The sequence below is a fragment of the Gavialis gangeticus genome, unplaced genomic scaffold (genome assembly GCF_001723915.1).
Source record: "Gavialis gangeticus isolate Ggan-Ray unplaced genomic scaffold, GavGan_comp1, whole genome shotgun sequence".
Lineage (NCBI taxonomy): Eukaryota > Metazoa > Chordata > Crocodylia > Gavialidae > Gavialis > Gavialis gangeticus.
The window spans coordinates 51,762,929-51,782,894 of record NW_017728996.1 but is presented as its reverse complement, the minus strand read 5'-3'; the positions used below and the strand labels follow the sequence as shown (position 1 = coordinate 51,782,894).

The 19,966-nt window shown below is 46.7% G+C and overlaps 1 protein-coding gene across 6 annotated transcripts in view; it reads right to left on the bottom strand.

Moving 5' to 3' along the window:
- Positions 1 to 718: 718 nt before the first annotated feature.
- CELF6 (CUGBP, Elav-like family member 6) overlaps positions 719 to 19,966 on the bottom strand; it is a 219,685-nt gene continuing 200,437 nt past the window's right edge. For 5 of the 6 annotated variants that reach the window (XM_019504495.1, XM_019504496.1, XM_019504498.1 and 2 more), the window contains 2 exons: positions 15,034 to 15,189; positions 719 to 1,872 (listed from right to left, as the gene is read on the bottom strand). In XM_019504495.1, coding sequence (XP_019360040.1) covers positions 15,062 to 15,189 — 128 coding nt within the window. In that variant the 3' untranslated portion in view covers positions 719 to 1,872; positions 15,034 to 15,061. The remainder of the gene's footprint in view (positions 1,873 to 15,033; positions 15,190 to 19,966) is intronic. The other variant, XM_019504500.1, reaches the window with a different exon arrangement.

Here is a 19,966-nt window from a genome sequence, read left to right as displayed (position 1 = left end):
AACTGGCATGTTTTTTCCCTTGGGCAATGCAGCTATCAGTGAGATAAGTTCAAGGGGCAGATGTATCCTGATGCATATTTTTGACCCTTTCTGACAGGAAATCTGAGTCTTGGTGAAGGGATAAAGGAGAGATGCTGCATGTGTGAGTGAGCTCATGGAGAAGTGGTATGCTTCACATATGTGTTTGGCATAGTCTGATAAAGCCTCATGCTAGAGCATTAGATAATCATGCTTCACAGATCTCAGTCTATCTGTAGCTTCTGAGCCAAATTCTTTTGCTGGTAATGCAATGAATGACTTTAATGCACTGGTGTAACCGGGGCTGGGTTTGGCCCTGCAGGTATAGGCTGACGGGTCTGATTCTCTTCTCATACACAGTGTAAATGAGATGAGAATCAGACAATAAATGTTTTTGTTAGCTAGCTAAAGTTGCAATACCCTCATCACTCCCGCAAAAGGAAAAACTGGTCAAAAAAATGTTGACTGAAAGTTCTTAAATGCAAAACACACCTTCACCAACAGTGAAACGTTACCACTGGGGAGAAACTGGATGCTTTGATTAAAAACAAACCATAGCTTTCACTGCAAGTTTGTCTCTTGAAAGCCCAAATATTCTGTGAAGAATTTCAGATGCAATGATTTTCCTTTGATGTTCTTAGGGGAAATAAAATCAGATCTTTTGACCAGTTTTCTTAGTGCACCACAAACTTTGCTTCCCTTTTTTTTGTTTTGCTGGGTGGGTGGAGGGGAGGGGAGAAGAGGCTGCTGTAATAGAAATACTATCTTTCCACGTTCCATAACCTCAGAAAAATTCCCCAGCTACTTACTCCTTTGAACTCCTACCACCTATGCAGTCACTAGGCCACTGGAACACACTACACTGCAAACAAAGTTCCTCTTAGTTACCTTGATTTGTGTTTCTCTTTGAAATGCTTGCAGCTTTTACATGATACTTTTACCTTTTTTCTTTTCTTTTTGTTTTTTTTTAAATTAATTTATTTATATATATATTTAAAAAAGCAATAGTCCTTTGGTCCCTAAACTCTAAGGAATGATATGACTTGAAAGAAGTAATCCTATGTCCCTGTGCCAGTGACAAGCAGGCAGGGAGAAACAGATCCCGCCGCCCTGCTCCATGGGAGATATATATATATATATAGATATATATATATAGATATATATATATATACTTATTTATATATATCTTCTATAAGTCCAACATCCTCTTATCATTTGATTTCTTTTTCTGTTTTTTTCCAGCCAGATGTGGAAAAAAAATCAATTCCTTTTTCCCTTTTAAACAAAATGTTATCCAGGTGAGACATACAAGCCTGGTCCATTCCCACTGGCTTTGGTTTATATCCGTTTGGAGCCTCTTTCCTAGTTCCTCCTTTGAAATTTGTAGCAGCAAATGAGTGCTTTAAAAAGGTAGGTTTTTGTCCTTGCAACTGAGCTGTCCCAGCTGACAATCCTGGGCTGGTTTGTTTTTTATCCCTTTCAAGAATCCTGCCTTTTTCCACATGAGGAATTCACAAAGTCTTCTCAAGCAGCCGCCGTTTCAGAGTTTAAGCAAATCTTTGCACCTGTTTGCCTTTGTCCAACATCGTTGTGTCTCTCTTCCTTTTGTCTATTCGTCCTTCCTTCCCTTCTTGTTAAGAAACAAACAAAATCAATTGGAAAATTAAAAAAGAAAAAGAAAAGATACAACCGAAATGGCTCTCTTTGTTTTCACCGGTGTTTCTTCTCCTCCACTGGTTCCTCTTCTTCCTCCTCCTCCTCATCCATTATATGTTGCAAAGAAAGAGAGTTACAAGTTTGGATACTGCACTTGGGAAAAGGGGAATACTCTTCAAACGCTGCAGGGCATCCAACCTGCAAGACAGCAAAGGGTATGTTAGATCTGCCAAGCCATCTGAGGATCTGCCAAGCCACTGGACGTAAAATGCAGAGAAGCCCACTGGGAAAGGCTATGACACATGTCGAGTTGTAGTACTATGGTAGCAGAGGATGGGGCACTACTGGATAGTCATATTCCTAATGTGGGTTTCTTTCTCTCAGCCAGCTCTGCTAAGGCAACTCAAGGATGTCCTACAGCCTTACTGCCCGACCAGCTCCACCAGCGCTCTTCCCTCCTAAGCTGAAACACCCACTGTTACTCCAGACTTGGGTTCCTCTCACACAGTACACCTCAGTTCGGACTTGCAGTGCCCTCACTCTGCCAGCCATGGGCTCCCCACTCAGATCTGCCAATGAACACATCTCAGTCTTGACCCACCAACTCTTCTGCTAATGCACTCTTCAGTCCCCACCTCAGCTCCGACCTGTAGCTCCCCTTATTGTGCCAGTTCTTGGTCTGCCTGAAACCAGACCTCCTTCATGTTATGCAAATGATTGCTTTTGCCATGTGGAGAAATGTCTTTTAGGAGTTAAATGGAGTTCCCTTTACCATGTTGCCACCTGGAAGTGAAGCTGGATTTGAGGCTGGGTCTCTGAATATGAAAAGTCCAGCGCATATCTAACTTCTCTGGGGTCCTTGCTAACTAGTTAAGTGGTATGGAGGAGCATCTGTGTGACTCTGGTGAGGAAACATGTAGGCCCTTTAGCTAGGTCACTACCTCTAGTTTATCATCTCTGCAAAATGTCCTGCATTAAAGAAACATCAGAAGCCAAATTCTCTGCTGGTGAAATTGCAGTGAAGTCAATGCAATCAACTGAGGTTTTAGACTTAGGCATCTTTGACAAATTTCATTTAGCACTTTTTCCTACTGTGAATTTAGGCTTCCTAGCTCTGAGGATTCACAAAGGCTGACTGCTCTATCCTTTCTCATTTAACCAGAATGCTTTGCAGGGCAATCCAATGTCTTTTCAGGATGGAATAGCTCTGGGTGAAGAGTTGAGTTCTAAACCCTCTGCATTGGACACCAGATTCTTATAGACCCTTTAAAAATTCCCAGCTTCTGCCCCATAAGTTCTACTGTCACTTTCTGCTTTTCTTTCATGAACTACCTCCTGCATGGGATGGGAAGGACTATCCAGGAAACAAATGCAAGACTTCAGGTTCCGACTCAGAGCAAAGGATCAACATCTGGGATATTCCTGAGTGCTTTCTTTCTCTTTTTGAGATTCTACTTTACAAAGTAAAAAACAAAAAAGGTGATTCAAAGAAAGGGAAATACAAGACTTGTTATGTCTAACTAAAATTAAGTGAAAACCATTTCTTTTTAGAAATACTATCAAAATCAAGGGTGAGTCCATAACAATCATGACAGTTCCCCAGTCATCATGGCCATATGGTGAATGCAGGTGAAACACACATACAGATATTGTTACATTACAACAGAGAGAAAAGAAGAACGGGCAAAGGAGGAGGAAGTGGTGCTCAAGGGGTCAAAGGTCACAACTAAGTAAGACTGACCAATCAGCACTCCAATAACTATCCACCATGGGCTTCAATACGGCACTTCACAATCGCCAAAACAAAAGAACTGATACAGAAAAAATAAAGATATATATAGAGAGAGATACCAAATACTCAACGTCAAGTCATGCAACGAGGTAACAACCAGCCACATGGCGTCATCGCAGAGGACGATGACAACATGAGTTAGTCACTTACAGTTTCGGTTTATTTGGGAGGGACAGATTTTGTTTGGGTCTCCAATAACAGCTAGAGGGCTGCTAGGCAACTGTGGGGCCATCTTGGAGCAATGATTGGCCTGGTCTGGTTAGGTACAGTAGTGGTTGGGTTGGAGGAAACAAAACATAAAAAAAGATGAATTGGTTTGATGGAGTTTTTTCAGTTTCATTCCTGTTTGTGGTTGATCAAGAATAGAAAATGTGCCTTTGAGGACTCTCATACCAATGTCTGCCCTTCTCGAACACCTTTCCCTCTAAGCATCTCACAAGGCTTTGTACTCATGAACTGACACTCACACATGACCTATGGAGAGATCAGCGTTATTGTCCCCATTGCTAAAGCTATGGGAATAATTAAAAATGAATACGTTACCTGATGAATTTGGGCTTTTTTAACTTATGACATCTCTCTGAATATCCTCCAACATTTGGATTTATTTTCGTGTTTGGATTTACTTTGCAAATACCTTTGGAGAATGTTGTATTGTCCAGCTTGGCTACAATTACTCATTTCCATAATGCTCAGCTGTGATTGGTTAGATAAATGGTATAATTTCTGTTCCCTGACTGGATGTGAGCTGGCAAGATCATCCCCCTAGAAAATCTACGTGCAAATTTATTATTTGTCTGCCAAGAATGGTCATGTATGCAACTCTGAAATGCAAAGCTTCTTGTTTTTGCTTGAGTTGTCTAACTCTGCTCACTGGGAGGGAAGATGAGGCACAAAGGAGGTAACTCATCTACCCAGGATCACACAGTAAATCAGAGGAGGAACTAGGGACAGGATGCAGATAGCCAGGCCCTAAATCCATTTTCTCAAGAAAGCAGACACACTGTTTCTCTGCTGAAATAACTGAACACTGAACAACAACAAAAATATTTAAATAAAGAGAGCAAGACTAGCTTATTAATAGTTCTGAACATGAAGCAGGTGGCAAAGGAAGACTCCAGGTTGTATGCTACAGTTTTTTTCTTCCAGGAAACATTGCTAAATACTTAATAAAGGGCTATGAAAACCACTGCTCAGTCTTCCCAGCTGTCAGCACCAGCAGGAAAATGACTCTCCCTGACTGATCCGCTCACATGCATGGAAAGTGAGAGGTAGGCAGTCTCACCATGCTTTAACTCTAGTGCTTTAGCTCAGCAGTGTAAGCCATAGCCTTCAGGGCCTGGCATGCCATGCTCCTTTTAGAGGTGAGAGGCCATGTTGCCAGGCTGAACAAAGCATGCTGGGACTGGCTGTCTCTCCAATCCATAACTTCATGTTTCTACCCAAAGGGAAGTTGCAAGTCATGTATTTTGCACAAATTAAATGCAGCTGCTGGCCTCTGGCTATGGGCCAACATTCAGAACTCCAGTTTTACATGCAGCAAGTGAAGAATCCATTGCCCAAAGCATGCCAGTCAGAGAGGGAAACGTGCTCTCTCTCTAGCTGGGCAACTAGGACAGGGGAAATGAAGTCAAACAGTTGTCTAAGCTTGGTCATGACTTTGCAACCTATTGACCAGCAAGGAGTAGCCAGACGTACTGGGGTTCTCATGCTTCCTAGACTGCAGGTAAAAGTAGCTGAAGACTTCATGCTGTAACTAGGTTTAGAAGGCTTGATCATGAAAGGATGGAAACATGAATGGGACAAGGACATCAGGTTGAATGAAATGAAGTAAGGTTACTCACCTGAAGCTCTCTATTCACTGTCTCTGAAGTGCCCACCCTCAGGGATGCAAGGCACAAACCCTAATACCATGTCACCCAGATGTATGGCTCCACAGATATGCTCATTTGCAGAGCCCTTCCACCCATTCAGGAGAAGGGATGGAGATGGTGGAATGTAAGCCAGCAGCAGAAAGACTAGTTACAGGTGCGTATCCTTTCTCCACCTGGGACTGTCTCTGCAGATCCTCACACTTGGCAAACTGACTAGCAGCTAGCAACCCACGGGAGTAAGGCTGGGGAATAATCCTTCATTAAACAAAGCTCAGAAGAACTTTCTCTCAACATTAGCACCTTAGTCAAGACAGTCTTGTGTGAACGGCACTCAAGGCAACTGCTTTGTGATGTTCAGAGTTGCAGGCAAAGTGCTCTGGGAAATTGCCTGAAGGCTCCCTGACCAGTTGGCCATAAATCACTGCTTGGTCTGGGTTGAATCCGGAGTCTAATCTGTTTATACAGCCTCTGAACAGAAACTGATTTCCTCTTAGACTTGTTCTGAAATACCACCAATAACCCTGAAAATCTGCAAAGGATTTTGTTCTTTCCAGGTATAACACAATACCCTCTCAATACCTGATGCATGCAGCTTTGCTTCATCTGGTGAGTCATGATGTTGAGGGAAGAAAGAGACAGAATTTCATCTTAACCAGTCTAATGGAAATCACTTCATGGAAGTATTCAAAGCATGGTGCAGTACTGTATTATCCTCAGCAGATGCCATCAAAGACAGCCATAAATGAGTGTCTTTTACCTTGGCCACATATCTGATGTAATGGCTTCTCGGAAAACAACTTTGTAGGAAAGGTGGTAAGGAGAAACCCTGCCAGACAGGCTCAAATGAAGGGTCTCTGAAGCTCCTAACTGATTATATACTGATGGATAGACATGACCTACCCTGGAGTAACCTTTTTATAATAGGATGAACAGAAGCTGGACTGGAAGATGGAAATCACCAAGGGCTCACAGGCAACAGCACACATTCAGACTCTAGATCTGATACTACAGAGAAAAGAAATTAATGTGAAAAACTGGTGTGAGACGAAAAATGACCCAAGAAAGCAGCAGGATTGGCCGGAGGAGTACAGGAGAGGCTTATTTTAGTCTATAAGGAATAAACCCAAGAGACAGGCAGGATCTCTGCCAGCTCTTACACAATATGGAGGTTATTTGACATTGTCTTCAAAGGCAAAAAAAAAAGACCCCCCCAACCATCTTGGATATTCAATTTACTGAAGAAGGCAACAGACACTGACAGTGATAGCCATGACTCTCTGATTCCAGTCTACTGTGTGGCCTGTTTTTATCCAGCAGGTAAGGGGCTCCAGGAAAGACATGGTAAAGAATATGCACCCTTTCCCCAAAGCACTACAGCTTGCAACCCGAGTCATGTATGATGTGCATGTCATGCTGGTCATATGACGTTTGTTTCTCTCTTTTGTCTGGATGAACACAACTCTTGGACTCCATGGAGGAAAACACTACAGAAGAGCTAGGTATCATTTTTCAAGGTTGGAGAGCCAGCCAATATTAGATAACTGTATCTGGTCATTACTACCTAGAAAGCTGCCTCCCTCACTCCCCATATCTTATGCTGGAATAAGACTGTCTTAATTTTTATCATTCCACATCCCAGCATACTTTCCCTAGGTCACAGAAGGGAGTGAAGACAGACCGGACTAGAAGTCTTTGGCTAGTGTGAAGAGTCCCTTGTTTATATGAACAGTCTTGCCTGGTTTCTGACCCTGAAGAGACTTTGTGACCTCTCTCCCTCTGACCACTCCGGAGTGTTGTAGTCCTGCCAGAAGGGCCCATAGCCCCATGTCCATTCAGCCTTCCTTTGCCATCTCATGGATGGTGTGGTTTCATTTCCTTCTGGTAAGGGAAAAGGGGAAGCTTCTGCAAGGATCGTTAGGGTCATCTGATTCTTTCACCACCTTTCCAGACTCCAAAGATCATTCTTCAGACTTGTCACTAAAGAGGAAAGCAGGCTTCAGGGAGATGCAGTGAGAGTGCTCTGAAGATGCGTGAAGTACAGTTCACTTAGCAGAAGTCCTCTCAGGGGAATGGTTTCTGGCTGGATAGCCAGACAATGTCCTTTGTGCCATAGAAGCCCCGGGGTATGATGAATGCAAGTGGTCTCTAGGAGACTCTTGAGGGGAGGGAGAAATCCAAAGAACAAGACTAACTATAACCTCAGAGCCATCCTGGATACACGTTTTCAAGGTGCCAGGAGAGGAAGGATGGTTTTCTCTCCCATCTTAGTTCTGGTCTTGCAGGGGGGCTTATAGATCTGAAAGCCATTGGAATGATTCCTCTAATCCTACCTCAGACGTTACTAATGCTGCCTTGGCGGCCCATGGATTAAATCTGAGGCATCAAGGCAAGAAGTGCCAAAGGAGATCTTCGGCGTTTGGGATCTGATGATGTCAGGGGAGATCTTCCACTCCCAAGGGAAGAGTTTGAGTATGGTGTGTCAACTCTGAGTTCTACACAGAACAAGGGCAGAGACAGATCACACCATTAGTGACTGGATCCAAAAAGGAAAGGGCAGGCACTCCCACACCATCAATGCGTGCTTGGAGCTGAGCTCTCCATGGTGCCAGGTACTCATCTAATGGAGAGCGCATGGGTCTGCACTGAGACTTGTTAATGGAGAAGATGGCAGGATCATGAAACAGCTGCTCTCTCATTGAACCTTCCTTGGCCACATTGGTTCTGAGATGGATCCAGACTGAAATAAGATCAGTTCTTTGGAGGCCACTGGTGTACAAAAGCTGGATAGAATTTCAGGGCATTTTCCATTAACAGATGCTTAAGCGGTCATTCCTGACTAAGGCTAGCCTGGGGATGAATCTAGCAAAAGCACAAAGGGAGCACCCTTCTCCCCTGAATGGCCTGTTGTGGACACTTCACCGTAAGACATGAAGGTTTTAAATGGGTACTGACCTGGGCAATGAAAGAGTGTGGACAAGAACACCATGGCACAGAAAGGAGCTATACAGTGCACCCATCCAACCTGCTCTGACTATCACACTAATTGCACTGTTACAAAAGTGAAGCACGTCTTCAAAATCCTCCAGCAAACTTGTGAATGATGTCAAAAGACAAGGAAAAGTGGAAGTCCAAGTCCTGCATGAAGATGACCTGAATGCTAGTCCTAAGACTACTGGGGATGAAACTAAGGCTGCTTAGAGGGAGGTTATATTGGAAGGGTCTGTCACAGCCCCCTGTGCAGCCTTGTACCAAACAGGTTGATCAACAGGAAGTTGGGCATGCAGCCCCAAAATGGTCCAGGGCTTGCAATGCAAAGGCTCACACTGGTGAGGAACTGCAGATGCAAAGTCAATTGCTGCTGTCATCACTCCACACCATTTTTTGGTGCTTTGCTGAGATTTAAAGAGACACCATCCTCTGCCCAAAGAACTGAGCGCCTTCATAAGACATGTGAACTAAACCAGCTGATGATATGCAAAGGGAAAGCCAAGTGAGGCATTAAAGCAAGACAAGGTGACATGCGCTGTATTTGAGAGTGGTCTGATTTGTGTAGTTCTGGCTTGTTTGAAGCAAGCACTGAGAGTGGGCAGAGGGGAGGAGTGAGGAGCACAGGACAAGGCAGGGGGGGTCAAGGAAAAGATAGAGAGCACATGGCATATGTAGGGAGGTCATGTTAGGTCTGGGGAGAAGGTTAAGAAAGTCACGAGGGTAAGAAAGAAAGGAAGCCAGCTTGGAAGAGAACCGGCACAGCACTCAGGGCCAGGTGGGCATGATGACCTTGGTAAAGGACAACATAACAGGGCCACAGTGCAGGGTTCACCATGGGTGCAATGGGGGATGAGACAGGATGTAGGCAAGGGCAGATCATGGAAGTGGGGAGGAGACAAATTGAGATGCTGGAGGAGAGGTGAGAGGAGCTACTTCTCCCTGGAGAAACCGTATGCAAACCTTGGCCAACACCTGACATGACCCTGCCCAAAATCATTTAAGGTTTGAGTCACTTTGGTCACACTTTCCTTCTTGGGCCTGGGTGCAGAACTGTTGACAGAATCCTGTGCTGATGGCACTCCTGGCCTCAGGGGACCCATCACAAACATCAGCTGGACTTAGGGGCCCAGGCACTGCTTCCTGCCAGGGGCTGGACTCGGGTTATGGTGCTGCCTGACACTCCCTTGTGGCTAATATGAGCCCCCACGTGCGCAGTCAGCTTCCATTTGACCAAACACTGATGTTGCTCTCAGCAGACAAAGAGCTGTAACCAACCGAACGTGATGCTCAGAGCCTGGGAGTGGGGGACAATAAACACTGCACGCCCCCTCCCTGCCCCGACTCACCCCAGCCACACTTTCCCCCAGTGTGAAAATGCCTCTAATGAGTAAGGGGGTGTGAATCCTTTTTTGGTACCCAAGTTGAGGTTTGGAGGGCCTGATTTTCAAAAGAATGGAGGACCCTCACCTCCAGCAGAAGTTAACAGGAGGCAGAGATTTCCAGTTCTTCTGAAAACCAGGCCCACAAACTGCTTTGGAAAGCTGGTCTCCTACAAATATATGCCCCCAGATCACAGGCTGATTTTAAAATGGGCCCATTATTATCATGCTGTGGATGCAGCATCTTTCATTCTGAAGGGTCCTAGGTAAACTGGACCTGACTTCTGTCTGAGCCTGATTTCAGTCAGCAAACCAATCACAGCGTCCGCAGCTTTTGTGTCACTGTGTGAAACAAATCGCTGCATCTTGTATGCAAGTGAATTTCAGGCACTGGCTTGCTCATGGGCTGTGTGCATGTTATGCATGCTTCAAGTGCGTCAGCTTCAGATGTCTCCATTGGACATCTGTCGGTCACATGGTACTTGTTTCTCTCCTTTGACTGGATGAGCATAATGCTTAGAATCAGGCCTCTGGCTGAGTATGAAATTGGCTGTGCTTTCTTGCCTCTAGTCCCTTTAAGATTTGCTGTTACCTTGCCAGGAAATTAGCTGGCCAGGTTATCTGCAGAAAACAAATGCAAAATGGGCACAAGCAGAACTGAAACCAGCTTGTCTGAACATTCACATTAGTGCTGGTGAATAATCTGCTGCAGGATTTGCCAAGCTGGACAAGACTAAATGTCAACGAATTGGGGATCTGGCCTTCTCTGTCAGACATGGCATTGTTTCATCTAGTCATCACCTCTGCAGAGGAACGCAGGTATTCAACTAGGGCCAGCAGCAGCACATGACTGTTTTGGGCAAGGTGAGAAGGGGATTTTACCTGGGAAATTCAAGTCAACCAAATCAAATTACCTAAACTACAGTCTCTCTGGATGGGGTTGATGTTCTAGGGCAGGGCTGTCCAGCTTCTGAGTGGCTGGGAGCCACAGGCTATTCAGCCACATGCTCCAGGGGCCACATGCCATGCTATGACATCTGGGCCAGCCTGCACTGCGTGGTGGGTGCCCTCCTGCTGCACTGCACCGGTCCCCTCGCACTGCGCCACATGGGACCACACTGTGCAATGGCCGACCCCCACTGCATCATGCTGGTGTCCTTGCTCAGTGTGGGATCCCCGCGTACTCCCGAGCCTGCCGGCTGTGGGCTCCCTCAGCCCTGTGGGCCATGCCATTCTGCCCCGTCCCCAGAGACGGGGGAGCCTGAGAGGCCACAGGTTAACCCTTGGGAGGCTGTATGCAGCTCCTGGGCCACCAGGTGGACAGCCCTGCCCTAGGAGCAAAGTGATATGAGCTCCAAAGGGCTTTGCTGCTAAGCCATGTTTGAAAACAGTACCTCCTTGGTGTCCTACACTCCTGCCATTGGCTTGGAGCCCTAATGCTGTGCTGATTACCACCACTGACTGATCTTCTATCCCAGTTGCCCCTGAGGTCACTGTGGTCACCCAAAGCTACATGTCACACCAGAAAAAATGAAGAAACAACATAAGACTTGGACAGAAGACTCCACAGCATGGAACACAAAGGCCATGGGACCTATTCTGTTCTGAGAACAAACCCAATGACACTGATGGGAGGAGTATGCACCCATGGGATGGAGTTCGCTCCCCTCTCTGGTGATGTGCTTGGAACTGACCTGCTCATTGGTAACTGACTCCACTCACAAGCAGACAGTCATTTTGCATGTACCACTTCATTGTCTCTAACCTGGGCAAGGGGTAAGTAAAAGCTCAGACTCATGCCTGCAAATTGCACTGATGCATAGCAGAGACTAATCTTTTAAGGCACACAGAGTAGATCAGGCATAACTTTCACTTGCTCTGGAGCCAACTTGGAAGTCTCAGGTCACAGTTTTGAAAGATTTTTGTCTTCAGGGATAACTATGGAAAATATTAACCAGTGCTTCCTTTGCGTGTGTCCACAGACCCTCTGCTCTGCTGACTGAATGGTAGATGGGTAGGAGAAACAGGTTTCCAGAGCCAAACAGCAGGACATTTGTGTGCCCCACTGGACCATGAGACAGGTACAAAGCACCCTGGCCAGCTGAAAAGCATGAATGTAGTGGTGAGCATGGAGTCAGCAGCATATGTGTTAGCAGTCACTGAAGCCTCTGATGATATGTCTCTGGGCAGTGGCCATTAGCCACAGCAGCTCGTGCTGTCTCATATCCTGCCTTAGAAAGATGCTAGGATAATAGGAACAGTGACTTTTCTTGCTGCCTCCCTTGTAATTTTTTTCTAACCTGCACAGAAGCCTGAGTTCACCATACAAAAGCCACTGGGGAAAGCAGACCAGCTATAGATATGGACAGTATAGACTGCATTGGATGGCTGAGACCATGGCCTTCCAATAAATCTGGGGTCTTAAAAGTTCCCAGTGTTGTTACTTCCTAGTCTCCTACTCAGCTCTCCCAATACACCTTGCATCTGAGCTGCAGCAGCTTGGATATTCCACTCCTGGGGTCCCCATAACAAGTCTGCTCCCATCATAGTGACAGCTGCGTATCCCCCATCTCCTCATAGTCCAAGTCCAGGAACCATAGTCAGCTCTCTCCATGCATCTTGTCCCTGACCTGTAGCTCCATTTTCTACTCCACTGCTCCTCTCCACCTCCCTTGCTGTTGACCCATTCCCTGCTCAGAGCCTGCTAACAACACCAAACTGTACGGTGCTCTAGCAATGTACCCACTGGGGACTACAATTTCAAAGCTCTTGTTGATGTGCCCTAATCAGATTTAGCTGTTCAAGTCTCCACAGCTGACAGTCATGCCACAGTCCTCCTCTCCACCACTGAGCCCTTCTTTGGGAATTAGTTTTCCAGTTCAACAATGTAATTACTTTCCTGTTACTTTTTCCCATTTACACAAAGCAAGGGCAAAAGTCAGGTGTCTTCTGCCATGTTTGATTAGATGCCACCTGGGAAAGACATTGTATGACAAAAATCTAGCGGGACTTGTTTTCTGCAGTACATTCAATTGTTGCTTCACGTACAAACCAGCCAGGCCAGACGTTATGAGCCCTTGGGCATTAGAAGCTCTTCTCCAGGCAGAAACACAGGAAAAGCTAAGATGAATCAACTGAAGTTGTAAAGGAGGATTAAGCCACAGAAAACAAAAGCCAATGTACTTCTGAATGAAAGCATGCCACGGGAGGGCTAGATGTGCTTCAACAGATATGTGGTAGCATCATGTCTTTGACAATTCGTCTTCTTTCCTGAGTGTCTGACTGCAGCATCTTGTAAGAGCCCCAAATGAATGGGCTTCAGACTCCTGTTTTCTTCTACATGCCAGGCTCCCAACCTGGACTTCATCTCCCATCATTCAGCACCTGCCCTAGCCAAGGGTGGAAACTGTGAGAGAAGCAGTTGGACCGTGAGGCCTGAAATACAGCTCCCATCAGCCACTCTCAGTTGTGCCAGCATTTTAGGTTTTCTTCAGCTAAAATATTTCAGATTTTGATTTTTCACTAAAAATTTGAAATTTCCTGTGGAAATCTGCCTCCTATTCCCCTCCCACCACTTTCCAACCAGTCTTACCCGAGGGTCAAACTGCCCTTTCTCCTGTAGGGAAGAGGGAGTCCAGTATGTGCATGGCCAGTCTATAAACAGGGATACAAATGCTCCCCAGAGGCTTGTAACAAGATGGTAGCCATAACTCCCCCTGGTTATTACTGCCTATGCTCATGATAGTCATCAGGGACAGGCTAGGCAATAACTGGAGTCTGCATTTCAGATGCTCAAACAAACAGGCTAAGGCCATAAGCTCAAAAATCATTCAAGAACACGCTGTCTTGCTAGATTTTCCCCATTGCTTCCTGTTTCAACTGACAGGGGTATAGAGGTGTCTTCTGTCTCCTTGTTCTGAACAGAGCCAGGGAAACCCAAAGTGCCTGAAAATAAATTAAGGGGAAAAAAGAAAACGTGGACAGAGCCTTTCAAAACCTGTGAGGAGGCTAGGGGGCTGTTTTCTATTTTCATTTAGGATGGAAGGTTGCTGGACAGGAATATTCTAGTTTCTATACTAGTGAGGGGTTCCTCTGGCCTGTGTGAGTTTTAGGGAAGAGTCAGGTGAAATCTTAATTTATCCAGTGTGATTCAAATATCCTTACATTGGGCTTGCCTTTTGCTAAACCCAGTGCCCTTAGCAGATGTCTCTGGCTGGAAGGACCTGGGGGAGGGTGGGGCACCATTTGGGGAGGGGAAGGTCAGGCACACTTTCAAATGAAGGAAGATCCAAACCAAACCCTTGGATCCAAATGCCGCCCCATTCTTTCTCTCACTTGAGTTCTGAACCACATGCTGCAGCTTCAGCCCATCTCCACTTGAAAGTGGCCTCAGCTGTAAGTGAGAGGGGGTGGGGAGGATGGGTGACAGAGCGGTGAGAATGGGTGGCTGGTATGTTCCCCATGGGGCCAAGTGCAAACCTAGTGCTTGTAACCTAGTGCTTGTCCTCTGGAAAAGAAGCAACCCTGGGCAAATAGTGAGCTTCTAGTCCTCTCTGTGGCAGGATCCCGTCAGCTTGTGTGTAAGTGCATCACTGCCCTTAGCTAGATCCTGCAGGTCTTGTTCCAGTAGGACAGATGTCCCATGCGTTCCTAGACAGCATGTCTCGGTTGCGTTGTGGCCTGCAGGCAGGCAGGCTGGCTGGTGGTTGTGCCCTCTGCCCACGCAGGCAGGCATTGTTAGAGCAGCACCCGATCAGGGACTCTGCAAGTCTTTGGGGCTGCATGTGACGCCTTCGAAGCACTGTGTGGCCAGCCGCATCAGCAATGCTCTCTAGCATGTGTAAATCTCCATGTATATTGAAAAGGGGGGAATGTGTCAATCTCTGTTTTACAGATGAGGCAACTGAGGTCCAGAAAAGGGAAGCAGCTTGCTCAGCAGAGTCGGGAACAGAGCCCAAGTCTCCTGAGTCACCGCCTGATGCCCTTAGTCCCTGGACAACACTGCTTTCTGCTGAGTTAAACCCAAGACTACCAGGTCGAAACAAATATGCTTCCTTCCGCAGAGCTGAAAGAGCAGCTCTGTGAACCACGGGGTGGGGAATCTGGGGAAGGCTGAGCAGGTCCAATGCTTTCCATCAGGTGGCAGCGCTGTACAGAGCAACAGAAGCCAACCCCATCGAGATGCGAGCGAAACGGCAGGAGATGCCGTACTGTCCCCTGGCTTCCTGGCAGCAAGCACAGATGATCTGGTGAAAACACCGAACTCTTCCCCCACACGCTCCCCCTTGTACCACAGTCGGGGCAGTCTGGCCTGCCAGCCTCTTACCTGTTTGCAGGGCCAGGGTGAGCAGGGGTCAGTAGGGTCTGTTAGCATCTTTTGGCCGCTTTAGTTGGACCTTTAGCCTCTTCATGCCGATCTGGAAGCCGTTCATGGCCTGAATGGCTGCCTGAGCACTAGTTGGATTGTCAAAACTGACGAAACCTGGGGGTGGGGGAGGGGGTGAAAGGGGTGGGAACGGAGAAGGAAGGACACAGGTCATCACCAAAAGCACCAGAGACCCTGTCCTCTCATCACACTCTCACTCCAGGCATCCAAAACTAACTGCCAGAAAAGCACAAAGGGGACTGCCCTAAAGGCTCTGGTGCAGAGGACAGAGAGGGGAGGCTGGGGAAATGGTGACTGCGGCCCTGGGGCACTCAAGGCCTGGTTACCAGGTGCCCCCAAAATCCTGAAGTTACATTAAAAAAAAAAAAAAGCAGACGCACTGTCTGGTTGCTGATCGTTGAGCCCTGGTGGGTGTGAGCAGCCTGCAGCCAGGCCACGTGCGAGTGCCAAAGGGCCGAAATCCAACCTTACGTGCACGTGAAGTCTCTTTACTGGCTTCTCCTTGCTGGGAACTCTGCTCCCCTCCCTGCCCCTGGAAAGGAAGCCATTTTGTTTCCTTCCACCTCTCTTTCTTATCACCATGCTTCCTGCCCTCCTTATATGTCCCCTCCGCACTCTCCTGACCCCGATATTTTTCCTTAATCCTCACATTTTGTCTCTGCCTCCTAGACCTCGACTCTCTCATAGCATCCCTCCTGCTTTCTTCAGTGTCCTTATTGCACCCCACACCCCCTCAGTGTCCTGTATTCCTCTGCACCATCTGAGCTTCCCCATCTCTCCTCTATCCCCTTACAGGTTCCTAACAGTAAAGTGCAAGAGGCAGGTATTTCTACTACAGATAGCCAGTGGAAATGTCAACCAATGGACAATGTCAACCACCTTTACGAGGGGCAATCTCCCTTCTACGTGGAAGCTATGGAGAAATGGCAGCTGTCTTCAGTGAGGGAAACCTGTAGCTTCAGTCCCGTTTAATGTAATGTTACATGTTTGAGAAAGGGCAAATGTTTGAGAGTGGTCTGCCAGCAACCAGGACACCCTGAGAAGCCACATTTGTCCCAATTTTCAAAACATGGGCACCAACTGTTTATACCTACAGTGTCCTGCTTCCATTATAGAATAACTCCCACCCCTGGATAATGGACTGGCAGAAGGGGCTTAACACACACCACTTTAAACCCAAAGCTAAAGGCTTTCCCTTGCCCTGTCCTTGTTACAGCACTGAGAGATGGAGGCCTTGAGCCAAGCTCAGTTTTAAAGCCAAGAGTTTATGCTTCTCTGACAAAGGATGGCTGGGCTTGGGAGCCAGTCAGAAAATCATGCTGCTGCCCTGTCAAACCTTTGCCTCTGTGCTGGAACAGAACTGGGAGACCTGAACTTTGGAGCATCCTCCTGCTTCTCTTTTCCTTTGGTTGTTGCCGCTGTATCTCCAGCTCCTCAGACCAGAACACAAACGCCATCATGCTGTGAAAGAGGCTGCATGGCTCTACTCAAAGCAGAAAACAGCCCAGGAAATACAGCCCATTTCCCCATGATTACAAGCCCCAGTATCACAAGGGCAATGGATACTTTAGTGATGGCTCCCCTGAAGTTTTGAGGGCTTGGCTCAACCAAACCTTTGAATGAGAGGTGGGCCCACAGCTGAAACCCCAGATACAGAAGCTACAAATCATGAGATTTGGAGCCGGAACTAGGCTACAAATTTAACAAATGGCTCTGACCTTTATGGAGGTCTCAGCCAAAACCCTGGACATGGAAACTTGAGCTTTCAAGCGACATGAGGTCTGGGAGCTGGTTCTCTGCCTTGAATCATTTGTTAGCATTTATCTTAGGAGAAACACAGATTGTGCAACATTTGTGCAATGTTTTTCTATCACATTGCATAGAGGTAGAGATGACACAGGGCACAAGGCAGTGAAGAACCAGGGCCCTGGAAGTGACTTTTGTCCTTATCTCTGTCCTTTATAAACACAGCTTTGATATTCCCATACCCACCTTCTCTGGCTTCACCCCTGATATCAACCCTGAGCATCCATATTAAAGAAACCCCGCCTTTGTCCACAACTGCTCTCCAGGACAGCCAAGAACTGCTCCAACACGCAAAGCATCCCCACCATCCCTCACCTGGCTGGTCAATGATCTCAGCTCAGCCCTGGAATTGCAGACAACAGTGCACAGTGCTCAGCACTTCATGGAGATGCAGTCCAAGATCCAAGTGGCTGCCTCAGCAGCACTGCATATTTGAATGGCCTCTGCCTGTCACCTTATGCCATATTTTTTCCCCTCTCTTGGCTAACATCTGCTGCAATAAAAATGTAAAGTGCAGCAATAACTTGCAGACTTACATCAAGCCTGGCAGCTCCATTTGTCCCAGCCCCTTCTGGGAACTGACAGCAGGGCCCAGCAGGGGGCCATTTTAATTGAACGTACCATTTTCACATCTTTGAAAGGGAGCGTGTTGGGGGAATGGATCCTTTCCTCTCGATGGGTTGCAGGTGGCCACTCTGTAATTATTTCCTCATTTCCTTTTAGCATCGGAAAGAGGCTCCATGGAGCTGCAGCGGCCATTAATGGAGTAGAGCTAGGGGGACTTCAGGAAGAGCAGCAGTGACTGCAATGTGATGAGAATCACAGTGCAGCATAGCCAGTCTCATCACTGCCAGTAATTACTTTGGCACAATCTTCCAGATAAAGATCCCAAAGCACTGCAGAGGCACTAACAAATGCTGTTTATGCATCCTACCTCTATTATCTGCAGCTTTGGCAAATAGCATCCAAAGAGGGGACATGGCACATCCAAGACCACGCAGTGAAAAAGCGGCAGAGACAGGACCAGAACTCACATCTTATTGCAGTCCTGTGTTTTGACCATCAGGCTGTGTGCTGACCTCAAGGAGTGCACCAGTAGGAGCCCCATTACTTTGGGGCAACTCTTTTCAGAGACAACAGTGAATACAGTGTGAATACAAGTAATATGGGAGCAGCTCAGAAGGATGACACCCACACTGAGTTGCATGGGGCAGCCACCGGTTCTTCTTTTGATCTGGCAGGGCATTATTGGTGTCTTGCATTTGTTCTGGGGCTGACACAGCATCCTCATGGTGTGATGCTTGTCAGGCCATGTACTGATGTGTGTATGACAATGCACCATGGAAAATCATGCTTGCACAGTGATATGGTGACTCTTGCATGGTAGGATGATCCCATGTGATCCTCTGAATGTGCAACTTTAGCAGGAAAGAGTGTGGATAGATTAGCAAGAAAGAAAGAAAGCCAGGGAAGGAGGGGGTAACTCAACATCTAAAGGGTGATACCCTATGTACAACCACAGCAGAAACAGGCTCCTTTGGATCTTCCAGGGGGAAAAAGAGATAGCAAGATATTGCCATAGCAGCAGAATATAACACTAATGACTACCAGTGCACAAAGAAATACTGTATGGGCCTAACATAGGGGTGACAAGAATTAGAGGTTAGGTCACCAGCACCAGAACCTGTCACCTCTAGAGTATGGGTTCAAGTCTAGCACAGGTCACTGGCAGCTAGAATGTGTCACCATCTGCCCAGGGAACGTTGCAAGATTCAGCATTACTACAGGCTTGAATCAGCAGGTTCAGCAGAGACCTGACTAGACCTCCAGCACAATCCACCTTCTTGCCCTTTGAGGTAGTCACCCCAGGGAAGAGCTGGGACATTTTGCCAAGACAAAAAAAAGGTAGCAGTGTTTGTGTATGCTTAACCTGCCTCTGACCATGTCCTACTTGCCTTGCAGATCCCTAAGGCAATTTAGCTTCTAAGTCTATTAGCTTTGCAAGGTCCATAAACACCACTACCACAAAGGAAACCTCCAAGATGGTCCTAACTCCAAGCCCAAAAGACCATACGAGTATAAAGAGCCCTCCATACTTCGACAATTAAATGAAAAAAACGGAGGAAAAGAGGACATTCTATCTACACAGTCCTTAAATACCAGCATACAATAGACTAAAGCTACTATATAAGAGAAGCATGTGCTCCTCTAGGAATTTCACCTGTACAGCCAAATCACAAACAGCAAATGCGAAAATATCTAGCATTACAAGAGGGTAGTATGGAAAATAAAAATTACTTACCTGCAATTCTGCTTCTCTGAAGATATGATTCGCATGGCAGGATCTCAACTCCTCAGCGTCAGACTGGCATTGCTCCCCAAGGTCTGAAAAGTTATTTTAGCCCTGACATGCTATGGTAGCAGTGCTGTTATTGGCTGTCATATGCCACCCTGCTGAGCTTCATGGCCATCTTTTGAATGAACTGGTCAGTTCTGATTGTGCAGGAGGCAAAGTTCCCAAAGGGATGTCAGTCACTAAAATGATCCAAAGCTTGCCTCATAGGGGAAAAAAATTAAGGGAGGAAATGGACATGATTTGGTAAAGGTATGAGGTAGAGGGATAGTTCTTTCTGAATCATATGAGCAAAGAAGCAGAATTACAGGGCTGTCATTACTCCTTTTCTGAAGATACTGTCCACTGGGATTCTCACTGCTGGAGGAGAAGAAACTCAAAAGATGCCCCAAAAGAAAAAAAGAGGGAACTTGGCTTCAACAGGCAGCAACTACAAAGTCAAAACCAATGGAGACAGTTCTTATAAAACTCTGTCTAGTTATGTATCTGGGGTCGGGCACAGCATAGGGTGGGAAGCAGCAAAACAAAGTTCCCCGACAACATGATCCTACCAGCCTGCTCCAGCCTTGCCCCAGAGGGACTTCCGTACCACTGTGGTGGTGGGTGCCAATCTACTGGCCCACCTTGATTGCTAGGCCCCTCTCTTGAGGGGAAAATTAGCAGTTCATTCACTCCATGGTGTTTCTGCTGAAATGAATAGGATGGTGTCAGTCA